This window comes from Somniosus microcephalus, chromosome 2 (assembly GCF_052327205.1).
Source record: "Somniosus microcephalus isolate GS21.2 chromosome 2, FLI_Smic_1.0, whole genome shotgun sequence".
Classification (NCBI taxonomy): domain Eukaryota; kingdom Metazoa; phylum Chordata; class Chondrichthyes; order Squaliformes; family Somniosidae; genus Somniosus; species Somniosus microcephalus.
Window position 1 is genome coordinate 129,110,023 of NC_140988.1, and position 25,145 is coordinate 129,135,167.

Below are 25,145 nucleotides of genomic sequence, written 5' to 3' on the forward strand. Positions count from 1 at the left end.
GCCCAGAACTGAACGCAGTGCTCCACATGGGGTCTGACCAAGGCTCTGTACAACAGAAGCATCACTTCCTTCCCTTTGTATTCCAGCCTCTTTGAGATAAATGCCAACATTCCATTAGCCTCTGGAAAGATTTCTCCATTTTAGTATCACAGAAACCCCACAATGCAGATAGAGGCCATTTCGGCCCATCGAGCCTGCACCGACACATATCCCACCCGATCCCTGTAACCCCTACACCAACACATATCCCACCCTATCCACGTAACCCCACATATTTAATCCCCCTAATACTAAGGGTCAATTTATCATAGCCAATCAACCTAACCCGCACATCTTTGGTCTGTGGGAGGAAACCGGAGCACCCGGAGGAAACCCACGCAAACACGGGGAGAATGTGCAAACTCCACACAGACAGTCACCCGAGGCCGGATTCGAACCCGGGTCCCTGGCGCTGTGAGGCAACAGTGCTAACCACTATGCCACCGTGTTCCTTTAACAGTTTGAATTACTGTAACACATTTGATGTTCTCTAAAAGTGCATAGAAATGAAGCTATTGGTGTAATGTTTCACTTATCTCAACATTGGTGAGAATAGACATTTTACCTTCATGTCTGTTTTGCTCTTTAAGTGACATCTGACCACCTCTGCTCATAGTTGAATCTGCATGGGTCAGGGAGAGTGCTAGCTATTCAGATATACTGCTGCAGCATTGCAGTCTTAAACTGTAGAGGAATACCCTTAGCCATACCAGCTGCATACATAATCCTCACCCCTGCTTGGTTAGCACAGCTTTCTTGTGTGCTGTCCAGAAACACGTTGGTTTTTGGAACAGTTATCAGAATTAAACAACATCTTTGAATCCTGGATTAAAATTTGGCTTGGGTCTCCACAGGTTAAATGTAATACTGAGCCCATCTGGCCTTACTTAGTTCAAATAAAAAACTTCAAATGCTGCAAATCCAGAACAAAAATGGAAAAAGCTAGAAATAAACAGCAGGACTTTTGTAAAAAGAAAAGATAGGTTAATGTCTTGGGTGTAGACCCTTCATCAGAAATGGGAACTGAAACATAAGTGAATCCTTTAATGAAAATGAACGAGGCTCCCTTTTTGAAGGGAGGAAGAAAAATAATTGGTAGAATGCCCAGTGGGTTTTTTGAATAGGTGAGAGAGTGAAAACTGGTAGAGGTTATCTCTGTGAGGCAATTAAAAGATCTTAAAAGAACAAACTGGCCATACCTAATTTCAGCTTATACATGAATATTGTACTTCTTCTAGTTGATAATTATGAGCAAATTATTTTGCTGATCAGGTACTTGTTTAAAAAAAAATTGTAGATGCATAATGTGCCTTTTTGGATTTGAAATCTGGTAGTAAAGAACAGTACCCATGATTTGGTGGTAATATTGGAGATCATAGTTATTCTCAAGCCATTTGTTCTGTGTTTGTCAAAGTTTTAGGGCATTTAGTTAGGAGGAGAACCAGGAGGAGGATCAGTTAGAATTGAATTAAGAGCTCTGGTCTGTTCAGAGGAGATTTTGAAGCTCCTATCTGTATACCCTGTTGCTGTTGGTAGGCATTCCATGATACTACCCTAGCTCTGTACAGTCATGCAAACTACTGTTCCATAACTCAATCCAAAACAGCATTCATGTCTATGTGGTGTGGTCCCATAGCAGGTCTTGTTACCTGAGAAATCTTCTTTAAATGCATCCTCCTGCATAGTAGCTTTATCTTCAAGTAACTTTTCACAACTTCCAATAGTTGTCACCACCCTTGTCACACTTCCAAGGCTAGGTTCTGAAACATAATGGCCTAGAAATTTGGTGGGCTGCGCCACCAGTTAGCGCCCAAAGAGGGCACTTAGTGGGTTTAGCGCCACTGGCCACGCCTCCCGTGAAATTTAGCGGGGCGTTAATGGCAGCGTTAGCCTGTAGCGCTGCGCCGCCACCGATGATGTCATAGGTGAGCACAGCGCTCCGCTACTGCCCCGATCGCTATATTTGGTCGCGCCCCCCGCTGTAAGTTCAGGGGGGCCTACCTGCGGCGGTAGTGGCGCTAATTAAAGGGGAGGTGCGGGGCAGCCATTTTTTTTGCTGGCCGCCTGCCAGCACCTCCTCGCGCCGCCGTCCCCAGCTTCTTGAGTACCCCCCCCCCCGGGCAGTGCTGGCTGTGTCCCAAGAGCCCGGCACTTCTCCTCGGTGCCAGGCTCTTTTGCCGGCACTCATGATCTCTGATCGCGCTGGTGCAGGCCCCTCCCCTTTAAGAAGGGGAGGAAGGCCTGCAGTACCGCAGTGCGCCGTGCCGCAGCGTGTGGTGCTGCGGCACGTTGAGCTGCGATATTCAGTTTCAGTGCCCCAAGAGGGATGCGGGACGCCTCGAGCAGCGCCCCACTTCCGTTTGGGGCGCTGAGACTGAATATCGGGCTGGCGCAAGCGGCTCCGCCCGGAGCGGTAATTCTGCCGCCCAGGTGAGCTTGGCGCCCCACACGGGGCGCCACTGAATTTCTAGGCCAATGTGCCTAGATTTTCTGATCAGTAATATTTAATGCTGACATTAACGTATTTAAAATAAATGGGCTACTGACAACATTAAAATGCCACCAATCAGAAAATCCAGGCTAACATGTTTTCATTAAGCCTCAGCTCCCATCAAACCTTTTCCCTGCTGATGAACTGAAATTAATAAGTAACAGGAGAGCTAAAAAAATTTCAGAACATTTCTTTTATAAATTTACACAGAAGTTGTTTTTTTTCACCGTGAAGCAGTGTTTTAGAATGTATTTTCGTAGTTGCCATGGATCTCTCCTGTTATTATACACAATTTGTCAGAATGATTATTAGGTGTAATGAGAATGAGAACATTTGTTTTCAAGTCAGCCAAATCAAAAACTGAACGGCAAAACAAATGAAATGAAGATGGATAGCTACAAAAGAGATTTTCTAAAGGGTCAAAAGAAATACAATGGTGTGGGTGGTTACACGATTGACTGTTACTGTAGGTTTAATTAGTGGAATGGGAGGTGCTGCACCAAACTCTCATACTATAGTAATGTAGTAAGATGTCTACCGTTGTGTTATGTTTTGGGTATGAAGATACTGAAAAGAGTTTGCACTTGGAGCTGGCCAAGGTGTTTTAACTTACAAAATCTGTTTAAAAAAGAATAGGTTATATTTGGATAAATAATATACAAATTAATAAGACATTGTGAGTTAAATCTTAATCAGCAAATTAGGGAACAGATAATTGGTGGGTTTACCTGTAGCTAATATTTTGCAAAGTAAATTTGAACATTGAGCAGAAACTAGTAGCGGCTAACTGCCTCTGGTCTAAAATTCATGCTTTTCCAGAATGGCTATACACCTCTGCACATTGCTGCCAAGAAGAACCAAATGGAAATCGCCACTACCTTACTGGAATATGGAGCTGATACTAATGCACTAACAAAGCAGGGGGTGACCCCCCTCCACCTCGCTTCACAGGAGGGACATGTGGATATGGTTTCACGTCTGATGGATAAAAATGCCAATGTCAGTGTGGCCACAAAGGTAACTGCAAAGCATTATTGAGTCAGAGACATTTACCGTTGTGTTATTATTTATTACTGAGAGTAAAGCAATGTTTGAATGTTGTGTAACTGAGCTGCCTCATGCTTATTGCTTTTAATTTTAGGCTATCTATTTACCCATTGTTCTGGATGCATCTTGTGCGTTTTAATTTTAATTTTATGATACCTCAGCGTTAAACATTTTAAATTAAGTTAAGGAGTCCAATATCAATTAACAGAGAGCCAAATAAGTTCAAGTTGATTTCTTTCTTATATTTATTGGCCTGGTGCAAGAATTGTTTATAGAAATGTCACCCAAGTTCTCCCTTTATTTTTTGGTCTATCCCAGTGTTTGACAATATTGTAATACTACACTAGTGTTCTGTGTTCATAGGGGCCAATAATGCGATAGCAGGTGCACATCAGGTGCCTACTATCTATAATCGGCCATGGAACACAGGGAAATGTAGGAAGAAGTACCTCCTCTGCTGTGAGTCTGTGCACTGGCTGTGCAGAAGGCTCATTACGGCTCCACATTTCATTTCAAGATGGCCGATCCCCATAATGTGGGCTGGAGAGTCTAAACAGCAGTCCAGATACTCGGGCCCCAATATTTACGGGGAGGGAGCAGGGCTGGCTGAAAGTGGCCAAAGAACCCGGCAAAGGAGGTCCTGCTAAATTTAATGGCGTGACCTCATTATAATTTTTTCTTCTGTTTCCCACCCGGCAGCCGGACAAATTGACAGGCTGGCCGGCTGCCGGGGGGGAAATCAGCAGCAGGAGGTCATGGCTGAGGAGCCTTGGAAATGGTCCCTGGCAATCAGGAGGTGGGCAGGTGGCAGATAGGGGGTGGGAGGAGGTCGCCGATTGTGGCAGGGGGGAAGAGAGAGAGGCCATGATCAGCAGAAGGGAGGCCAAAGGCTTCCTTGAGTGGTCGGGGGAAGCACTCCTGCTCCTCCTGGCCCACAAGGAGTGCTGTAAAAGGCAGTTGCCTTCTGGAGCCAGCAGCTCCCACGTTGATTGCACTGTCGGATTTCCCGAGCCTTGGAAAATCCATGCGGCAGCAGTTAAATTTAAATCAGGCTCCCAGTTGCACTATGGGAGACTGATTTAAATATGTTAATAAAGTGTCTCACTTCTCCAGGATGGGACACTTGCACACCACGCTACCATCCATACCGTAAAAATGACGGCAAACACGCATGTGTCAGATTGGGTTCACTTTTCACGTTTTTGTAGAAAAAATTGGTGGCTCTTGCAGTGCGACCGACGACAACAACAACTTGTATTTATATAGCTCCTTTAACATAGTAAAACGTCCCAAGGCACTGCACAGGAATGTTATAAGACAAAAAATTTGACACTGATCCACATAAGAATAAATTAGGGCAGGTGACCAAAAGCTTGGTCAAAGAGGTAGGTTTTAAGGAGCATCTTAAAGGAGGAAAGGGAGGTAGTGAGGTGGACAGGTTTAGGCAGGGAATTCCAGAGCTTAGGGCCTAGGCTAACGTAGTACCATTATTCAAGAAGGGTAGTAGGGATAAACCAGGGAATTACAGGCCAGTGAGCCTAACATCAGTGGTAGGGAAATTATTGGAAAAAATTCTGAGGGACAGAATTAGTCTCCACTTGGAGAGGCAAGGATTAATTAGGGATAGCCAGCATGGCTTTGTCAAGGGAAGATCATGTCTGACCAATTTGATTGAATTTTTCGAGGGGGTGACTAGGTGTGTGGATGAGGGTAGTGCAGTGGATGTGGTTTACATGGATTTGAGTAAGGCTTTTGATAAAGTCCCGCATAGGAGACTGGTCAGGAAGGTAAGAGCCCATGGGATCCAGGGTGCCTTGGCACATTGGATACAAAACTGGCTTAGTGGCAGAAGGCAGAGGGTGATGGTGGAAGGTTGTTTTTGTGACTGGAAGCCTGTGTCCAGTGGGGTACCGCAGGGATCGGTGCTGGGTCCCTTGCTGTTTGTGGTCTACATGAATGATTTGGATGTGAATGTAAAAGGTATGATCAGTAAGTTCGCAGATGACACGAAAATTGGTGGGGTGGTAAATAGCGAGGAGGGAAGCCTCAGGCTACAGGACGATATAGATGGGTTGGTCAGATGGGTGGAACAGTGGCAAATGGAATTTAACCCTGAAAAGTGTGAGGTGATGCATTTTGGACGGACTAACAAGGCAAGGGAATACACAATGAATGGTAAGACCCTAAGAAAGACAGAGGATCAGAAGGACCTTGGTGTGCATGTACATAGATCCCTGAAGGCAGCAGAACAGGTGGATAAGGTGGTTAAAAAGGCATATGGGATACTTGCCTTCATTAGCCGAGGCATAGAATATAAGAGCAGGGAGGTTATGATGGAGCTGTACAAAACGCTGGTAAGGCCACAGCTGGAGTACTGTGTGCAGTTCTGGTCGCCACACTATAGGAAGGATGTGATTGCTTTGGAGAGGGTGCAGAGGAGATTTACCAGGATGTTACCTGGGCTGGAGCGCTTCAGCTATGAAGAGAGACTGGACAGGCTGGGGTTGTTTTCCTTGGAGCAGAGAAGGCTGAGGGGGGACCTGATTGAGGTGTACAAAATTATGAGGGGCATAGATAGGGTAGATAGAAAGGAACTTTTCCCCTTAGTAGAGGGGTCAATAACAAGGGGGCATAGATTCAAGGTAAGGGGCAGGAGATTTAGAGGGGATTTGAGGAAAAACTTTTTCACCCAGAGGGTGGTTGGAATCTGGAACTCACTGCCTGAAAGGGTGGTAGAGGCAGGAACCCTCACAACATTCAAGAAGCATTTGGATGAGCACTTGAAAGGCCATAGCATACAAGGCTATGGACCAAATGCTGGAAAATGGGATTAGATTAGACAGGGCTTGATGGCCAGCGTGGACGCGATGGGCCGAAGGGCCTCTTTCTGTGCTGTATAACTCTATGGGCTAGAAATTCAGTGGCCTGCGCCACCAGTTTGCACCCAAAGCGGGCTTTTGCGCCACTGTGCAAACCTACCGCGATATTTAGCGGGGCGCTAATGGCGGCGTTAGCCAGTAGCGCTGCGCCACCACTGATGACGTCATCGGTGTGCGCAGCGCCCCGCTATCGCCCCGCTGGCCATATTTGGTTGCTGCCGCCTCCCCCGTGCCGGCCGCAAACAGCGACCGGTACACGGGGCCTACCTGTGCCGGTAGTGGGGCGAGTTAAGGTGGAGGTGCGGCCGGCCGCCCGCACCTCCTTCCCCGGCCTCCTACACCTCCCCCCCCGCGGCATTGCCGGCTGTTTCCAGAGAGCCCGGCACTTCTCCTTGGTGCCGGGCTCATTTGCCGGCACTCGCGAGCGGGGATCGCGCTGTTGCAGGCACCTCCCCCTTAAGAATGAGAGGGAGGCCTGCAGTACCGCAGGCTGCCGTGCCGCAGCGGGTGGCGCTGCGGCACTTTACACGCCGATATTCAGTTTCAGCGCCCCAAGCGGGGCGCCGAAACCCTTGTTTAGCGGCCGGCTTCCACTTGGGGCGCTGAAACTGAATTTCCCGCTGGCGTAAGTGGATCCGCGCGCAGCGGTAATTCCGGCGCCCAGGCGAGCTGGGCGCCCCAAACTGAATTTCTAGGCCTATGACTCTAGGCAACAGAAGGTACGGCCGCCAATGGTTGAGTGATTATAATCAGGGATGCTCAAGAGGGCAGAATTAGAGGAGCGCAGATATCTCAGGGGGTTGTGGGGCTGAAGGAGCTTACAGAGATAGGGAGGGGCGAGGCCATGGAGGGATTTGAAAACAAGGATGAGAATTTTGAAATTGTGGCGCTGCTTAACCGGGAGCCAATGTAGGTCAGCGAGCACAGGGGTGATGGGCGAACGGGACTTGGTGCGAGTTAGGACACGGGCAGCAGAGTTTTGGATGACCTCAAGTTTACTTAGGGTGGAATGTGGGAGGCCAGTCAGGAGTGTGTTGGAATAGTCAAGTCTAGAGGTAACAAAGGCATGAATGAGGGTTTCAGCAGCAGACGAGCTGAGGCAGGGGCAGAGACGGGCGATGTTACAGAGGTGGAAGTAGGCCGTCTTTGTTATGCTGCGGATATGTGGTCGGAAACTCATTTCATGATTAAATATGACACCAAGGTTGCGAACAGTGTGGTTCAGCCTCAGACAGATTTTAGGGAGAGGGATGGAGTCAGTGGCTAGGGAATGGAGTTTGTGGCGGGGACCGAAAACAATGGCTTCAGTCTTCCCAATATTTAATTGGAGAAAATTTTTGCTCATCCAGAACTGTATGTCGGACAAGCAGTCTGACAATTTAGAGACTGTGGAGGGGTCGAGAGAAGAGGCAGTGAGGTAGAGCTGGGTGTCGTCAGTGTACATGTGGAAACTGACGCTGTATTTTCGGATGATGTTGCCAAGGGGCAACATGTAGATGAGAAATAGGAGGGGGCCAAGGATAGATCCTTGGGGGACACCAGAGGTATTGATGCGGGAGCGGGAAGATAAGCCGTTACAGGTGATTCTCTGGTTACGATTAGATAGATACGAATGGAACCAGGCGAGTGCAATCCCACCCAGCTGGACGACGGTGGAGAGGCGTTGGAGAAGGATGGAGTGGTCAACCGTGTCAAAAGCTGCAGACAAGTCAAGAAGGACGAGGAGGGATAGTTTACCTTTGTCACAGTGGATGTCATTTGTGACTTTGATGAGAGTCGTTTCGGTACTGTGGCAAGGGCAGAAACCTGATTGGAGGGATTCAAACATGGAATTGCGGGAAAGATGGGCACAGATTTGGGAGGCAACAACACGTTCAAGGACTTTGGAGAGGAAAGGGTGGTTGGAGATGGGGCGGTAGTTTGCAAGGACGGAGGGATCAAGGTTTGGTTTTTTTGAGGAGAGGGGTGATGACGGCAGATTTGAGGGAGAGGGGGACAGTACCTGAGGAGAGAGAACCGTTAACAATGTCAGCTAACATGGGAGCCAGAAAAGGAAGTTGGGTGGTCAGCAGTTTGATGGGAATAGGGTCGAGGGAGCAGGAAGTGGGTCTCATAGACAAGATGAGCGTGGAGAGGTCATGAGGGGAGATTGGAGAGAAACTGGAGAAAGATGTGAGTTCAGGGCTAGGGCAGGGGAGAACTTTAGAGGAAGTTTGGCCCAGTGGGCTAGGGGAAGGAAGCGAAGTGGCAGAGGCAGCTGAACGGATGATCTCAATCTTAGAGACAAAGAAGTCCTTGAGCTCCTCACACTTGTTATCAGAGGTGAGGGTGGAGGAGACAGGGGAGAAGGGTTTACGAAGACTGTTAGCAGTAGAGAATAGGAGCCGGGGTTTATCTTTGCATTCCAGAATGATTCTGGAATAGTGAGCAATTTTGGCAGACGAGAGCAGGGCCCGATAATGCTTTATGTGGTCCAGCCAGATCTGACGGTGAATGGCTAAACCAGTTGTCTGCCATATCCGTTCAAGTCTGCGTCCCTTGGACTTAAGGGAGCGAAGATGAGAGCCGTACCAGGGGGAACAGCCAGGGTGAGAGAGGGTAATTGTTTTAGTAGAGACTAGGGCATCAAAAATAGTGGTGAGGGTGTGGTTGAGCAGATTGGTAGCTGCAGAAATGTCATGGTGAATGGAAGCCTTTCATTTGTTGCTGTCGCCCAACATTCAGGCCCCAGCCCCCGTTGTGTTAGGCATCAGGCATGCCACAGAAATATTCATGTTTGCGGATTTCACGTCACCGTGTATAGTTTGTTCAGTTGGGCACTTTTAGGGGCATTGTAGGCATTTTTGGCCCAATAATAATGAATGATACAGAAACTAAAGAGGGTAAAAAGACAGCCTGTAGCACTGAATAGTAACTTTAAGATATGTCATAGCAAGAAATTCCAGCATTTATTACATTTTTGCTACCATCAAATCCTTGGTTGACCTTGTAGGTGGAGTGATTGAGCAAGACCTGCTCCCACCCTCCCCAAGGGCATTTTTTCTCTCCCTTCTGCTGCAAGGCCATTCACGACTGGTGAAACTAACAGTCTATTAAGTAAAGCCCAAGAGATAATACCAGAGATATACAATTTAAGAGATAATATTCAGCCTTATGTCTCACATTTGGGACTGCAGCACCCCAGATTTATAGCTCTGGGTTTTATTTTAAATTAAAACATTGCTTCATACTACATAGTTATGAAAAACATAACAATTTTAAGAAGATGTATAGCTGGCATTTAATGGAATGCCTTCAGACAAGTTTATTGGTATCATTTCTCTTACAAGAAAAAAATCAACAAAAATGAAACAGTTTGACTTGAGGGCTGTCCGAATTTCTGGTATGTAGAAGCCATTGTAATTTGAAACTCTTAAAGTCAAATTTTCAGAACAGAAATGAAAGCTGATATGTAGCTTCTTTGTTTTAAAACTCACTTTTTAAAGCTTTTGAATGTGAATAACCAGCAAAGAAGGTTGGTTGTAATCATAAAATCAATTAATTTGTGTCTGCTGGACACTCGATTAAATGATTCCATTCTGACAGTTAGTTTAAGACATTATTAAAATGCAAATTCAATACAAAGCGCACATTCTTCAAGCGACATGTCCAGTAAATCTTAATGGAAATACTGTGACTGGACGATTAAACTTTTGATCTTATGCTAAAGCAACAACTGGATTGTGTGTCTGATTATTAGAATAGTATATGTAGGAATGGGTCATTAAACCATCTGAGGTTACGGTACTCTTCCTGCTCCAGTAGATAAAACCAGAAAATTTGCAACTGTACTTTGCAATCGTGAAAAATAATCCTACTGTGCTAGAATTTTGACAATGTTGACTCATTGGTCCCTGCCACTCCTGATTGTGTTGCCATCGTGAAAGTAAGTTTTTGCTTTTTATAATTTTTTTTGCGCCTGTTAGAGTCGGCCTAGTCACCCCCACCCGGCGATCGGCTACCCCCCACAATGGGCTCTACCTGCCAGTTTCGGGCGAGAGTGATAGGTGCCAGAGCTGACAGATTTTCTGTCGCACCAAACCGCAAGCTGCAGCAGAGCACCAGTTTGTCACCCGCAGCTCGCTACTAAAATTTAAATGAGGCCCAAACCTAAAAATTATCCCAGCCCTCCCAACCGTGATCTTGGGTAGGTACATCGCCGATATCGTGCCAGTTTTGGGGCCGACTTGAAAAAGTCTCACCATATATCCTTAATTTAATTAGCAAAGTGCTTGTGTAAAACCTTATCAAATGCCTTTTGAAAATCCACATGTACAACATCCCTGCATGTTCTTTATCAATACTGTCTTATTATTTTCTAAAAAAAATCTTTAAATTTGTTAATCACAATTTATCTTTTGCAAACTTACGCTAGCTGTCCTTAATTGACCACGGTTTCATTGAGCAAGTATTAACTTTATTATGTATTATGGCCTCTACAAGATTACCTACTACTGATGTTTTATCCAAAGAACTCCAGCTTTTGCAGCAGCTCTTTACTTCTTGTGTGAATGTGATTAGTTTGTACCCTTATCATCTCCAGTTTGAACTTTTCCCATTATTTATCTGTTACTTTATCTGTCAGTTTTTCTTTCCAATTAATCTGCCCTTTTTATCTTGTTGAATTTTTTTCCAGTCAAGCACTTGTATCTTTGACTGTTCCCTCTCTATTTTGTTTTTATATTGTACCTAATTATGTTATGGCACTGTTTGCTAAATGTTTCCCGACCCTTAAATTATCTACGTGTTCCACTTTATTTCCCAGAACTATATCCAGCACTGGTTCATTGTTGGAATAAAAACACACCGATCTAGAAAGCAGTCTCAGATACATTGTGGAAACCCTTTCCCTTCTTTGCCACAGTGGGCCTCAGGCCTCATTTCAAACTTTTTTTGTGAGTGGCTGGCACCTGATGTGCCTCCATTGCCAGCATTCCAATTTCGGGCTGTCTGCTTTGCTAGCAGCAACCCTGGAGTGAGTCCCAAAAGGAGCGTTGTTGGACAATGGGAGGGAGGTGATCGCGGGCCGGCAACGGCCCTCAGAAGTGTTGTGAAGCCAGGAGGTGTTTTACTTTTTGATGGCGGTCACTGCTTAGGCCACAGCATTCACGGAAGAATCTTGGGCGGAGCAGGCCTGGAGTCTGCTCCACTCATCGCTCACCAGGTTAGTGCAGGGGTCCTGAAACAGACAGCAGGCCCCTCATTCACATAGGTAAGGTGCCTAATACCAGTTTTAAGTATGTGCTGCAAGCGCCAGGGCAGCCACCTATGCCAATATGATGCACTCCTACCCCTGACATTGAATGGATGTGGGACAATGCTCCATAAAGTTGGCCTTGTGCCCTTTACATGACCGTAAAATGGGCCCGAGGTCAAACATTTACGCCTTTAAGTCACACATTGGGGGAAATTCTAACCCCCCAAAACAGGTGGGCTTGGGTCGGGTGGGAAGTAAAATTGTAAAAAATCTCAAACCCGAACCCAACCCGCCTCAAACCCACCCACTTCTGGTATTAATGGAGGCGGGACGGGGTGGGGGGGGGGGGGGGAGGGGATGACCAACTTGCTCCCAGGAAACGGGTCACTTATTTAAATATTTTAATGAGGCTGCATGCCTCAGATCTTTTTCTCTGTTCCAGTTTTAACACTGGCCGGCCGGGTTTCCCGAGCCTCGGGGAACCCAGTAGCTAAAGGGAGGCGAGGTCTGCTGCTTGGAAGAGGCAAGTGCTTTTCCAGCACTGCTTGTGGGTCAGGAGGGACAGGAGTGTTTCCCCCTGGCCCACCAAGCAAACGTGTTAACCTCCCCAGCAGTCAGACCCACCCCACCCCCCCCACCGCCCGATATCTCTTTTCAACGCCCCCTTGATCACCCCCCAACCCTCCAAACCACACTGCACCACCCCCCCCCCCTCCACCCCGTCACAATCTCTACCCCCGACAGCACTAATGCTCCTCGGCTGCGGCCTCTTCTACAGCATTCCCCGCCCAGCAGGGAGCCAAGCCTGTCAATCAGGCTGGCTTCTGGGCAGGGAACCTATTAAAAAAAACACGCATGCTGTGGAGTTAAGCCTCCACGGTGTTCAGGGACCCGACCAGAACTTCCCACCCTCCACCACCCCCACACCCCACCCCGCACCCCCAGCTTGGAAATCACGCCCCAGTAAATATCGAGGCCATTATGGTCCTGTTAGTTCTATATTTTTTTCTAATTCGTCTACATATCTCTTCCTGCATCACATTTCCACTGATCAGCAGGCTATAATGAACTCCCAATACGGTAATACATCCAGTATGTTGATTTGAAGGGTCAGGATTCCTATGGTAAGTGTAAGTTCCGCAATACTGGAAGATGGAGTGAATAACATTGGTTTTGATGAATGCAGCAATGATAAAAGCTTTGGGGTATCATGCTGATGTTCAGAAAGCAAACAAAATAGCATCAATCATTTTAGAAAGGGGATCAGAAAGGGATTAATAAATACCACACTTATAAAGAAATCATAAAATTCAGAGATTAAAAAAAGAGGTGGTTTCATGCTTATCAAATAACCAGTGCATGTGTCATCTCTGTCTGTCTATCTTTAGAGTGGATTGTCAGCACTGCATCTGGCAGCTCAGGAGGACAAGATTAATGTTGCAGAAATTCTGGTAAAACAAGGTGCAAATCTTGATGCACAGACCAAGGTAATGCAACACTGATTTTTTTTTTAATAGTTTTGTTTTATCATTGTAATGATTTCAGTTTTACAGCTGTTTATAAGCTAGTCTTAGATACAATCATTTCTGTAGTGCATGGTGAACTTGTGAAACTTTATAATGAGTATTTTTTGTAGACTAATATCAAAAGGCAAAAAGCTAGCATTGTTTGTCTCTTTTGTTCTCAATTTCTCACTTTCCCTGAATACTGGGGCAAGATTCCATTGGTGCCCCTCACTCTCTGGCACCTCATCCGAATGGCCATTCTTCCCGTGTGAGTCTTGGCAGTGAGTGCCATGGAGATATCAATGCTATGCTCCATCCTGTTCATGTCTGATATCCACAAATGCATGCACAATTTGGAAGTTAGACTATAGGTTAGACATTGGTTGAATTGTATCACATGGGAATAATGGTAGGATTTAGCACCTACATTTTGACAGCAAACTATTCAATTTTCCTGCTTTTATTTTGTTGTCATTGTTATATTTTTTCAGGATTCCTGCAGTCATATTATTGGCTTTATAGATTCTGACAAAAGTTCCTTTCTTTCAGGTGGGCTATACTCCACTGATTGTGGCTTGTCACTATGGAAACGTTAAGATGGTTAATTTCCTCCTCCAGCACGGCTCCAATGTCAATGCCAAAACCAAGGTAAAAAAAGAGTAATTTTTAGTTTACTGAATATTGGCCTAGAAATTCAGTTGGGCGCGGCAGCCGTTAGCACCTTAGGAGGAGTAGATTTCGAGCGCTAGGCGCTTAGCGGCCGGGCGCAGCACGATCTGCGCCTCGCCCCAACTTCAGTACACATTTAGCGCCGGCGCAAAGTCTTAGCGCGCGCCCTGCTGCGCGCGCACATCATGACGTCATTTGCTAGTGCAACGCCTTTTGTGCGCCCCGAACCGGAACTTCACTCGCGCTGGCCCATTGTGCGCCGGGCGGCCCGAGCGACTGTGAAGTGGAACGGTACACAGCCCAGCCGGGCCGCGGGGAGCGCAAATTAAAGGGCACTTACCCAGCAGTATAAAGGCCAGCCATTTTGCAGCATTCACTCTTGTGCAACGGTTTTTTGGACAGAGACCAAGGAGGAGAGTTTACTGGTTTGGACCAACACTTGGACAGGTATTTTTGGCTCAGGCCAGAGCTTACCAATTATCTTTGCTTTCATTCAGAGCTCAGTGTTTGCCAGCATATAATGGGGGCTGCATTGGGTGGCAACGCTGAATTTCAGCCTTATGCCAGAAGGGCTTACAGACGCCGTGAGAGAGTGGCAGCCCTGGCTAGACGCAGAGGGGGCAACAGGCGTCGCCAACTGAGGCCTTACCCACGCAGGGTATACCGCCAGCAGACCTCCTATCTGACCATGTCTGCCGCGATGTGTGTTAGGAGGCTGCGATTCCGAAGGGAGGTGGTTGCAGACATCTGCCGGCTGCTTCAGAGAGATCTGCAGCCACAGCTGATGCGCAGGACGTCTCTGTCGGTGGCAGTGAAGGTGACAGTGGCTCTCAACTTCTATGCCACCGGCTCCTTCCAATCCGCTACTGGGGACATCGCTAACATCTCCCAGTTCGCCGTGCATTGCTGCATCCGCCAGGTGACCGAAGCCCTTTTCAGAAGGAGACATCAATTCATCTCCTTCCCCATGACCCTGGACAAGCAGCAGCAGCGTGCAGTGGGGTTTGCAAGAATAGCGGGCTTCCCCATGGTGCAGGGCGCCATTGACTGCACGCATGTGGCTTTGCGGGCACCTCTTGAGCATGCCGAGGATTACCGCAACCGGAAGGGCTACCATTCCCTCAATGTACAGCTGGTGTGTGACCACAGGCAGCGCATCCTAGCTGTCAATACCCGCTTTCCAGGCAGCAGCCACGATGCCTTTATCCTGCGACAGACAACTGTGGCTGACATGTTCCAGGCACAGCCTCCCCCAAGAGGATGGCTTATCGGGGACAAAGGCTATCCTTTGTGTACCTGGCTCATGACCCCGCTCCGCGCGCCCACGACCCCTGCTGAAGAGGCATACAACGAGAGCCATCAAGCGACGAGGAACCTCATAGAACAAACAATCGGCGTGCTCAAGCAACGGTTCCGCTGTCTCGATCGCTCCAGGGGAGCCCTCCAGTATTCGCAGGATCGAGTCTCCCAATTCGTCGTCGTTTGCTGCATGCTGCACAACCTGGCTATCCGCAGGACTCAGGCACTGCCACCTCACGTTGGACCACCACCTCAGGAGGAGGAGCAGGAGGAGCATGAGGACGAGGAGTACCAGCCCAGGAGGGAGGCACAAGGTCCAAGGGCCGCCCGTCGGCGGCTTATTGAACGTCACTTCTAGGCCCCCTGTCAGGGAATGGCTTGTGCCAATGATAGAACATGATTGCAGCCGCTCCGCAAGCCCTCAGCCGGCTAAGGCAACAAACACTTCAAAGATCAAACATGGACAATGTGAATAAATAAAATGGTTTATTGTACAAACTCTGGGCCCTTCCCACATGAAAACCAAAAACAGACGAAACCCCCAAAAAACACTCAAACACATTACTCGCTCCCACAACCTGGAGAGGATTAACAAAATAGGGCAACTAAAATGGCCGTCATTCTCGGCCTTCGTCAAAAACAAACATCACATCATCAGCCTTCAAAAAACAAACATCCAATTCTCGGCCTCAAGAAACAAACACAAATGGCCACACATTCGACTATTTGGCCCGCTAGGGCGATGCCTTGGCCATCTTTGGGTGGCCCCTGCCCGCCCTGCTGCTCCGCCTCAAAGTAAGGCCATTGGCTGCTGCAAGGCTGGGGGCAGGCTCCTGAGGGGCACATGTCGTGACGGCAGATGCCCTTGGGGGTCGGCCTAGTCGAGGTCTGGCCGTCGAGCGGGCGGCTGTTGATTGCTGCAGCTGTGGCTGGCCAGCATCAGTCGCTGCAGCAGCTCCTGGCAGCTCCACTGGGGGACTGGCAGTGGCGGCTGGAGGAATGGCGGCAAGCTGGCGGATGGCAGGCGCTCGCTGGTCGCCTGAGACACTGGCACTCACCCGGGCCAGCACTGCAGCATGCGCACCAATCTGCCGAGGGACAGACCGCTGTGCTGCTGCAGCACGGCGGGTGCCCTGGCGATGCCTGGCTGACACAGCGAGTGTGGCAGCAGTGAGTGCCCGTGTTGCCCTGTTCTGTGACCGCATCAGAGCAGCCAGTGACTGGACGGCACCACTGATCACCTGGCCAGTCGCTGACAGAGCTGCCCCGAATTCCGCCCGACTCGCTGCCTGATCTGCCCGGTATTCCGCCCAACTGGTGGCCTCTGAGGGCCCGAACTCGGCCACACTCCGAGAGAGGGAATCGATGGACTCAGGCAACCGTGCCACTGCCGCCATGAACTCCGTGTGCCGGCGCTCCGAGTCCGCGGACAAGTCTTCGAGGCGTTCCATCTCCTCGGCGAAGAGCATCTCCTGACTGGAGGCCGGACTCTCCCTCTGGGGAGAAGGCCGCCGAGCTGGCCGACCTTTCCTGCGTTGCTGGAGGCCGCTGGGCCCAGCAATTGGACTCCCCTCCGACGCTTCCCCCCTCTGGGGAGAAGGCCGCCGAGCTTCCACCCCCCTCCCGCCTTTCTGCAGCTCGCAGGTCCCAGGAGCTCCCCTCCCCTTCGACACTTCCGCCACGCTGCCCTCCAGGGAAGACGTGTCCCCTACATTGGCCTGGGTGGCCACGGCTGAGGGTTCCCCTGATGGGCCGCCTTCCTCTTGCTCCTCCTCCTGCTTCTCTTCGGAGGGTCTGTCACTGGCAAGTTCAGGGACCTCCTCTTCACCATCTGAAAGCAGGAAGGCACAAGAGTAGCTTTAGAGTGAGGAGAGGGCGTCAGTGCGGGATGCATGAGTGGTGGCATTCAGCGCATTGGTCGGACAGTGGCAAAGGATGTAGATCTGATGCGCAAGTGGGACGAGAGAGGTGCAAAAGGTGATGTCCTTACCATTGCTGCCCAGAACAGGGTCGGCATCTCCACATGCAACGGGCCCAATCACCCGGCCACCCATGAGGCGCTCCACGCGATGTTGCAGGTCGGTGAGTGGCTGGATATGGGGTCGGCCTCCCCCGGTCGCAGTCCGGCTCTTTCGATTATTCGCCAGCTTGGCCTGCAAGAGAAAGGACGGCCTCTAAGTACAGTGTGTCGCCGTGATCTTGTGTGCACTGCCTCCCATGGTGGAATAGCCTGGCCAGTGTGTCGCCATGATCTGGTGTGCACTGCCTCCCATGGTGGAATAGCTTGGCCAGTGTGTTAAGTGCAGAATGTGCAATTGATGCTCATGCCTGTCCCATAGCTGCTGGATGAAGGCTGGCCATTAGAGCTTTCAGGTCCCTTTGCCCATAATGTGAGGTGCACATGCAAGGATGAGGAGGTCACTGGAAAGGGTACTCACCCTGACAATGCGTGTGAGGTCATTTAACTTTTTGCGGCATTGGGCACCGGTCCTGGGGACGTCGCTGTTGGCTGACAGCTTGGTGGCGACATGCCTCCAGGCTCTCCTGTAGACGCGGACCGTCACCTTCTTGCCATTGTCCGGGTACAAAACATGGCACCTCTTCTCCACAGCAGCAATCAGCACACTCAGATCACGCTCTGAGAAGCGCTGCGCACGTTCACGGGCCTTCTCCATGTCTTCAGGCGCTATTTGGGTCCAGCAGCAGTGTTCAGGCCTAGCTGGAGGGCTCCACTATCCAGGGCGTGGCAGCAGACACAGTCGACCCTTCCCCCTTAAGAGCTGGCCGGCGCCAGGGTGTCTGCTGTCAATCACGAGATGGCCGCACCTGCGCTGCGCCCGGCCTCGGCGCTATCGATCACCACCTCCAGCTTAGCGCCCAAAGAGAGGCGTCCAGCAGCAGTTTTAGCGCTCGCCCAAACTCCTAGGGCGAAGCTAATGAATATCGGAGAAGTGGCATCGATTTGGCGGCGGCCGCAAACTTTAGCGGACGCCCCACTTTAGCGCCCCAAAAGTGGCGTCAATGGATTTCTAGGCCCTTATCTTTTTTATAACATTTGTGTTTGGGCTGCAGGACACACTGGCAAGGCCCCATTTATTTATTATTACTTATTATTGACCATCCCAGTTGCCCTGAAAAGGTGATGGTAAGCCTTCACCTTGATTGCTGCAGATCTTGTGGTGATGCTCCTCCCATGATGATATTAGATAAGGAATTCCAGGATTTTGATGCAGCCACAGTGAAGGAATAGCGATATATATGCAAGTCGGGATGGTGTGTGACTTGGAGGGAAACTTGGACATGATGCTGTTCCCATGATCTTGTTGCTGTTTCATTTTTTTGATGGTTGAGGTCACGGGGCTGGGAGGTACTGTTGAAGTACGCCTGGTGAGTTGCTGCAGTGCATCCTATACAGAACATACTGCAGCCACAGTGCGCCAGTGGTGGAGGGGATGGATAATGAATCAAGTGGCAGGGGCCAGAGTCTCCTGTAGGCTGGCATAAGCTGCTTCATTACCAGATGAGTTGTGAATGGAGCTGGACACTGTAGAGTTGTTAGTAATCAACCTGACCTTATGGTTAACCAGTTTGAAATGTTTGGGGCGAGGATACTGCCCTGAGGACTCCAACAGTAATGTGGTGTTTGGGCTGCAGTGATTGGCTTCCAATAACCACAACCATCTTCCTGTTTTGTCAGATATGTCTCCAACCACTGTAGTGTAATCCCTTTTAATACCCCCCCCCCACCCCACCCCAGACTTCAGTATAGCTAGGGCTCATAGTGCCATATTTGTTTGATATCAAGTGATCCAATATGGCCAGGCATAGAAACAGGAGATGGGAGGGTGAGGGGAGATCGGAGGATGGGGGAGGGGGGAAATCGGAGGGTGGGGGAGAGATCGGAGGCCTCGGGGGTGAAATTGGAGACCTTGTGGAGGAGGTCGGGGGGGGTGGGGGGGGAGATCGGAGAGGTTGGTGATGCAGGAACACTGGATCCAGCAAGTAAGTGGCAAGGCACTTACCTCCTGGATCCAGTAGTCCTCGTCTCTCTTTAGCTGGCTAAATTTGAAATCGTGGATCATTATGAGGCACACAGCCTCATTATAATAATTAAGTTGCCAACCCGCCTCCTAGGAACGGGTTGTTTGCCCGCCCCCGTCCCGCTTCCATTAAAACCAGAAATGGGCCGGTTGGAGGGGTTGCGATTTAAATTTTTAACACTTTAACCTCCCACCCGACCCAAACCTGCCCTTTTTTGGGGTTAAAATTCCCCCCAATGACTTTGATCTTCCTAATGTTGAGCTGAAGGAAATTCTGGCTCATCTACTATGTTATGTCAGAAAGGCAGTCAAAGTGCATAGCAGCGGTTGTGGAATTGGCGGGGAAGTGGTGGAGGGGGTGGGTCTCATCAGGATGCATCTTGAATCCTGTGTTTATGAATTAAGTCATGGAGGGGCAGCAAGTAGGTGAGGAAGGGGAGAGGCCCGAAAATGGATCCTTGGGGAAATGTGGAGGTGCCTGCACGGTGGGAGGAGAAGCCATTGTTGGTGGTGCACTGACTGTATTGAGACAGATAGTAATGAAACCAAGCAAAAGTAGTCCCACTTGAACTGGACCAAGGAGGAGATGCAATGGAGGATGGCATGATTGACCATGTTGAATGCCATGGAGAGGCCAAAGAGAGCAAGAAGGGATAATGATCCATGGTCTCAGTCTTGGAGAATATTAATTGTAACTTAGAACAGGGAGGTCCAAGTGATGTGAACCAGGCAGAAGTTGGACTGAAGGGAGCAGTGGGCATAGAACTGAAAGGTGACAATGCATTTAAGGACTTTAGGCCTAGAAATTCAGTTGTTAGCACCAGCCGCTAGCGCCTTAAGAGGGCGAGAAGTGGGGCGCTAAGCGGCTACCGCCCGGGCGCGGCGCGATCTGCGCCTCTTGCGAATTTCAGTTAAGATTTAGCACCGGTGCAAAACCGCAACGCCCGCTCAGCTGCGTGCGCAGATCCTGACGTCATTTCATGGTGCAACGCCCTTGGTGTGCCCCGAACCGGAAATTCAGTGGCGCCGGCCTAATGTGCGCCTGGCGCCCCTAGCGACTGGTAGAGGGGAACGGTTCCCTGGCGCGGGGGGCGCTAATTAAAGGGAACTCCTCCTGCAATATAAATGGCAGCCATTTTGCTCCAATCCTTCTGTGTGACAGACGGATATTTGGAGAGAGACAAAGGCAGAGAGCTTTCTGCTTTGACTCAGCGCTCGCACAGGTACTTCTGACTTCAGGCCAGAGCTTTGCACTTGGATTTAACTTTCAGTGCCATAGCCTTGAGTCGCCACATTTAATGGGGGCTGCAATGGGTAGAAACGTTGGCTTTCTGCATTGCATTCAAAGGGCTCAGAGACGTCGTGAGAGAGTGCCAGTCATGGCCAGATGGAGAAGGGCCAACAGGCGTCGGCAAAGGAGGCCTTACCCACCCAGGGTATACCGCCAGCAGTTCTCATATCTGAACATGTCTGAGGAGCAGTGTGTTCGGAGGCTGCGATTCAGAAGGGAGGTGGTCACTGAGATCTGCCACCTGCTTCGCAGAGATCTGCAGCCACAGCTGAGGAACAGGACGTCTCTGTCGGTGGCAGTGAAGGTGACGGTGGCTCTCAACTTCTATGCCACCGGCTCCTTCCAATCCGCTACTGGGGACATTGCCAACATCTCCCAGTTTGCGGTACATTGCTGCATCCGTCAGGTGACCAATGCCCTTTTCAGAAGGAGACGTCAGTACATCTCCTTCCCCATGACCGTGGACAAGCAGCAAGAGCGTGCAATAGGATTTGGAAGAATAGCGGGCTTCCCCATGGTCCAGGGCGTAGAACTGATGAACCAGCAATGGTCAGGCCTTGCTTCAGGGCTGCAGTGTGCAGGGCATGGCAGCCAAACAAGTCGACCCTCCCCCTTTAAGAGCTGACTGGCGCCAGCGTGTCTGCCTTCATTCAGAAACTCCCCGCACCTGCGCTGCGCCCGCCCTCGGTGGTAGCGCCCTGGATCGCCGGCTTAGTGCCTTAAGATAGTCGTGCATCGCCTGCTTTAGCGCAGCTGCAACCTCTTGGGGCGATGCAACTGAATATCGGCGAGGGTGGCGCTAAGTTGCACCGGGCGCAAACTTTAGCGACCGCCCGGCTGTAGCGCCCCAAACGTGGCTATACTGAATTTCTAGGCCTTAAAGTTTAAAGGGAGATTAGAGATAGTGCGATGGTTGGAGAGTATTGAAGGGTCACAGGAAAGCTTTTTGAGGAGGGACGGTGTGATATCATCAGTTTTGAAAAGGAGAGGGACAGTGCTTCAGCAAATGGAGCTGTTTGCAATGTCAACAAGCATAGTGACCAGGAAAGGTAATTGTGGAACCATAATTTAGCTATGAAGTGGGATCAAGGGAGCAGGAGGTTTTGAACCAATGGAAGATTTCTGGAAGCTGCTATGTCTACAGCAGCAGTAAACTGATCTTTGTTAGGAGTCCAGTGCATTTCTTTTAGAGCAGCTGCAGATCCGACTTCTGTGTCTGTAGCACTTAAAAGCAAAATGAGTGAGAACGATTCACGATGAGTGGGAAGGAAAGTGTGAGAAAGAAGTCCAGAAGAAACAAAAAGCTTGGAAAGAAGTGTTTGTGTACAACTTCATTTTTGATACCCCTCAAGGTAAATTCTTTTTCTGCTTGGAAATGGAACTCCCAGTTTAGGTACCATAGTAAACTCAGCCCAAACATGTGCAATAGAGTCATAGGGAGGGATTTTAACTCAGGTGCGGGATGGTGTCGTGTTATCCGAATTTCGTGTTTCCCACACGAATCTAAATGGATGTGGGAGATTGATGCAATTTTAACTTAAGTGGCCAATTGATTTCCAGCATGTGGGAAGCCTTTGCAAATGGGTTTTTCATGACTGAAAGTCCCCTCCGATGACATCATCATTGCTGTTGCATTTAAGGTCCACAGCAAGCCTTGCTTCTTCTGCAGACTGCCAAGCTTCTTGACTGTGCAGTGTGAGGGAGCTGCAGCAAAAATGACAAGCGGGAGGGCAAGATCAGCTCCTCACTTTGACGAGGTGGCACTGCAGGCATTAGTCGATGGGGCTAGGGCCAACAGGGAGGTGCTCCTCCCTTCATCAGGGAGGAAGAGGCCTCCCACTCAGACCAAGGCAGTGTGGATGCAGATGGTTGAGGAGGTCAACTCCTTGAGAGTCACCCGCAGAACCTGGATACAGTGCAGGAAAAGATTTCATGACCTTCAGCGCACTGGAAAAGTGAGTATGAATTTCCCATCACCCTCAATCTGATCCCCATTGCCTTTCCTCACCAGCACTCAGCTTTAGCAATCTCTTCCTCCACATCCCACTTGACACTCACATCCATGCACCCTTACCCATTCCCTCTCTCTCAATGCTCACATTCACATAACTATTCCACCATGCAGCCCTCACACTCCCTATCACTCTGATGCTTTGAACACAACTGACAACACACAGGGAGGGTCCTTGGTCTTGCAACCTCACTCCATCTTTGTCTCCTTCTAAGTATCTATGCTGTGCAATCTCGACACTCACTCCTTCATTCTCACTCAACCTCCCTCATTGCAGGAAAAGAGAGCTCACAACAAAAGAGAACGAGCCAGGACAGGAAGAGGGCCACCCTCAATAGCCCACCTGACCCCCTGGAAGGAGGCGGTCCTGGAAATTTTGGGCATTGAGGATGATTCGCGCGTGGGGGACGGACAGACGGGTGCAACACAGCAAGCTGGTGACAGAAAAGTTTGCCATCCCTCTCTTTGACATTGCATGAGTCGCTGATAATGATTGTGAAGCTGTAACAGATGCACTTATGAGCATCTGCAAAAAGCTATGTGCATGTAGCCTTTGTATCACATCTCTGACTCTTTCCTTTACTCCCCCACAGGACCATCACAAGCATCTGTCCCCCCCTAGCCAGGAAGAAGAGGCTGAGCAACCAGACTCCTCAGAGGAATCTGCAACCTCTGGGGGCGCAACGTCACCAGAATTCAGTGCACCCAGCACCAGCGCAGACACTCACACCTCAGTGGGACCTTCGGGACATAGAGTAGAGTTGTCACCTGGTGTATCACAGCTCCCAAGTGAGCATCAGCAGATTGTGGAGACAGGGACAGCAGTGGAGAGTCCTAGTCGGAGGGCGCAGGACTCTGCCAGCTCGGCTCAGCAGCATGTTGACCCTCTGCCTCTGGGTCCATCCATGAGATCAGTGGTGATGGAACTCCAGGAACAGATGCAGGAGTCTCTGGCAGGTTTTGTCTCTAGGGTCGCTGCGAGTATGGAGCGAATGGAGGAGTCCATAGCGACCATGACCAGAGCCTTTGTGGAGTCATTGGCGCATGAACGCATCACCATGGAAAGGATGGCAACCTCCGTGGAAAGGATGGCTACCGTAGAGGAGAGGATGGCTATGGTGGAGGAGAGGATGGCTATGGCCATGGAGGAGCTTAGTCGCCACGGTATGGAAAACATGGTCATTGTTCAGAATAGAATGACATCCCTTGAGGAGCAATGGGCATCTATTGAACAGAGAAACCAGACCTTCATGGAAGTCCTTCTGAGTAGGACTGCCATTGCAGATACGGGTCCCCATCGCCCCCCTGATGTGAAGCAAGGGGCTCTCCAGCCACTTGCAGGCACTGAGGGGGACCTGACCCATGAGAGGGAGGTTGGTGGCAGACCTCAAGGAAGTGGGGGCTCCTCTCCAAGCGCTCACACTTCCATGCCACTGCAGAGCCCTCGGTCAGAGCCCCACCGGAGTCCACACCCAAGTGAGATAGGCGTCTCAACCCCTGCACAGCCGCAGGAGCAGCAGACTGTTGACGAGCCCTCACAGGCTCACCACCTCAGAGGACACCCGCCAAAGGTGTCGAGACAGGAGCAGCAGCAAAGTGAGCAAGGGGCCTCCACATCTGCTGAAACCACAGGGGAGGCACCACGTAGGAGCACGCGTAAGAGGAAAATTCTGCACAAATAGTCACAAGGGTAGTCACTTGAGTGCAATTTTGTGTTTACTGCAAAAATGCCATCACTTTGGTGATGTACATAAAATTCCTGATGGCAAATGGTGCAGTTGTATCGTCTGTCATTTCGTTAGTGGGACTTCCACATTGAGGCAACTGTCAGTATGGTGGTCAGAGTGCTAAGAATCCTCTGGTTCTTGGCCATTGTCAATGCTCTGGTAAGAAGCTGCGAGGCAAAAGTGTTTGTTTGACTAGGCTAAGCAAATCTGGCCAGGATGAGTGCGTCCCTTGCATCCCGGGCAGCAATGTTGTCTCGCGCTGGTGCCTTCTGGCCTGTGCAGCTTCAGGTGGGTGAGCAGCAGCCTGGCGCTCCTACTGCTGCTGCTGTTGCTGGTGCTGCTGTTGTTCCTGGTTCTGCTGCTGCCGCGGCTGGTGCTCGAGCTCCTCTAATGCCCAGATGGGAAGGAAATAAATGGCTCCCATGCTTCTGGTATATGCCTCCGTTGAGGAAGCGCTGAGTGAAGATGGCGAGAGGGGTTTCCCAGGAGGTCACACTGGAGATGGGTGTGAGGCTCCAACCTTCCACAGGTGTGGTTAAGCCTTCTAAAAGTTGCCCCAGACCTGAGACCACTAAGTCCTGCCACCTGCAAATGATGGCTGATCAAATCTCCTCTTTAATGGTTGACCTGCAGTTGATAGTCAGCAATCCAATAGTACTCCCGCCAGGTTTCAACATCGTGTTTCCCACCAGGTGTGTTTCACGTGGGGAAAGGGTTAAATTCGCAAGGGCCTTTCAAAATAGGATTATAGAGGCCATTTAGTGCTTGTTAAGGGCCTTAAAGACCAGTCACGCCTGTTGGATGCGGGACGGAGTCAGGACCATCAGACACGCCTGAGTTAAAATTGCTCGGAGTCGGGAACCAGGCGGGGGGGTCCCGCCCACCAGTTTTTGCGATTTTAACCCCCCGCA

General features: G+C 49.8%; 1 protein-coding gene across 33 annotated transcripts in view; it reads left to right on the forward strand.

The window, feature by feature from the left end:
- ank2b (ankyrin 2b, neuronal) overlaps positions 1-25,145 on the forward strand; it is a 1,120,520-nt gene that overhangs the window by 890,293 nt on the left and 205,082 nt on the right. For all 33 annotated transcript variants that reach the window (XM_085962266.1, XM_085962253.1, XM_085962237.1 and 30 more), the window contains 3 exons: positions 3,350-3,547; positions 13,081-13,179; positions 13,747-13,845. In XM_085962266.1, coding sequence (XP_085818392.1) covers positions 3,350-3,547; positions 13,081-13,179; positions 13,747-13,845 — 396 coding nt within the window. The remainder of the gene's footprint in view (positions 1-3,349; positions 3,548-13,080; positions 13,180-13,746; positions 13,846-25,145) is intronic.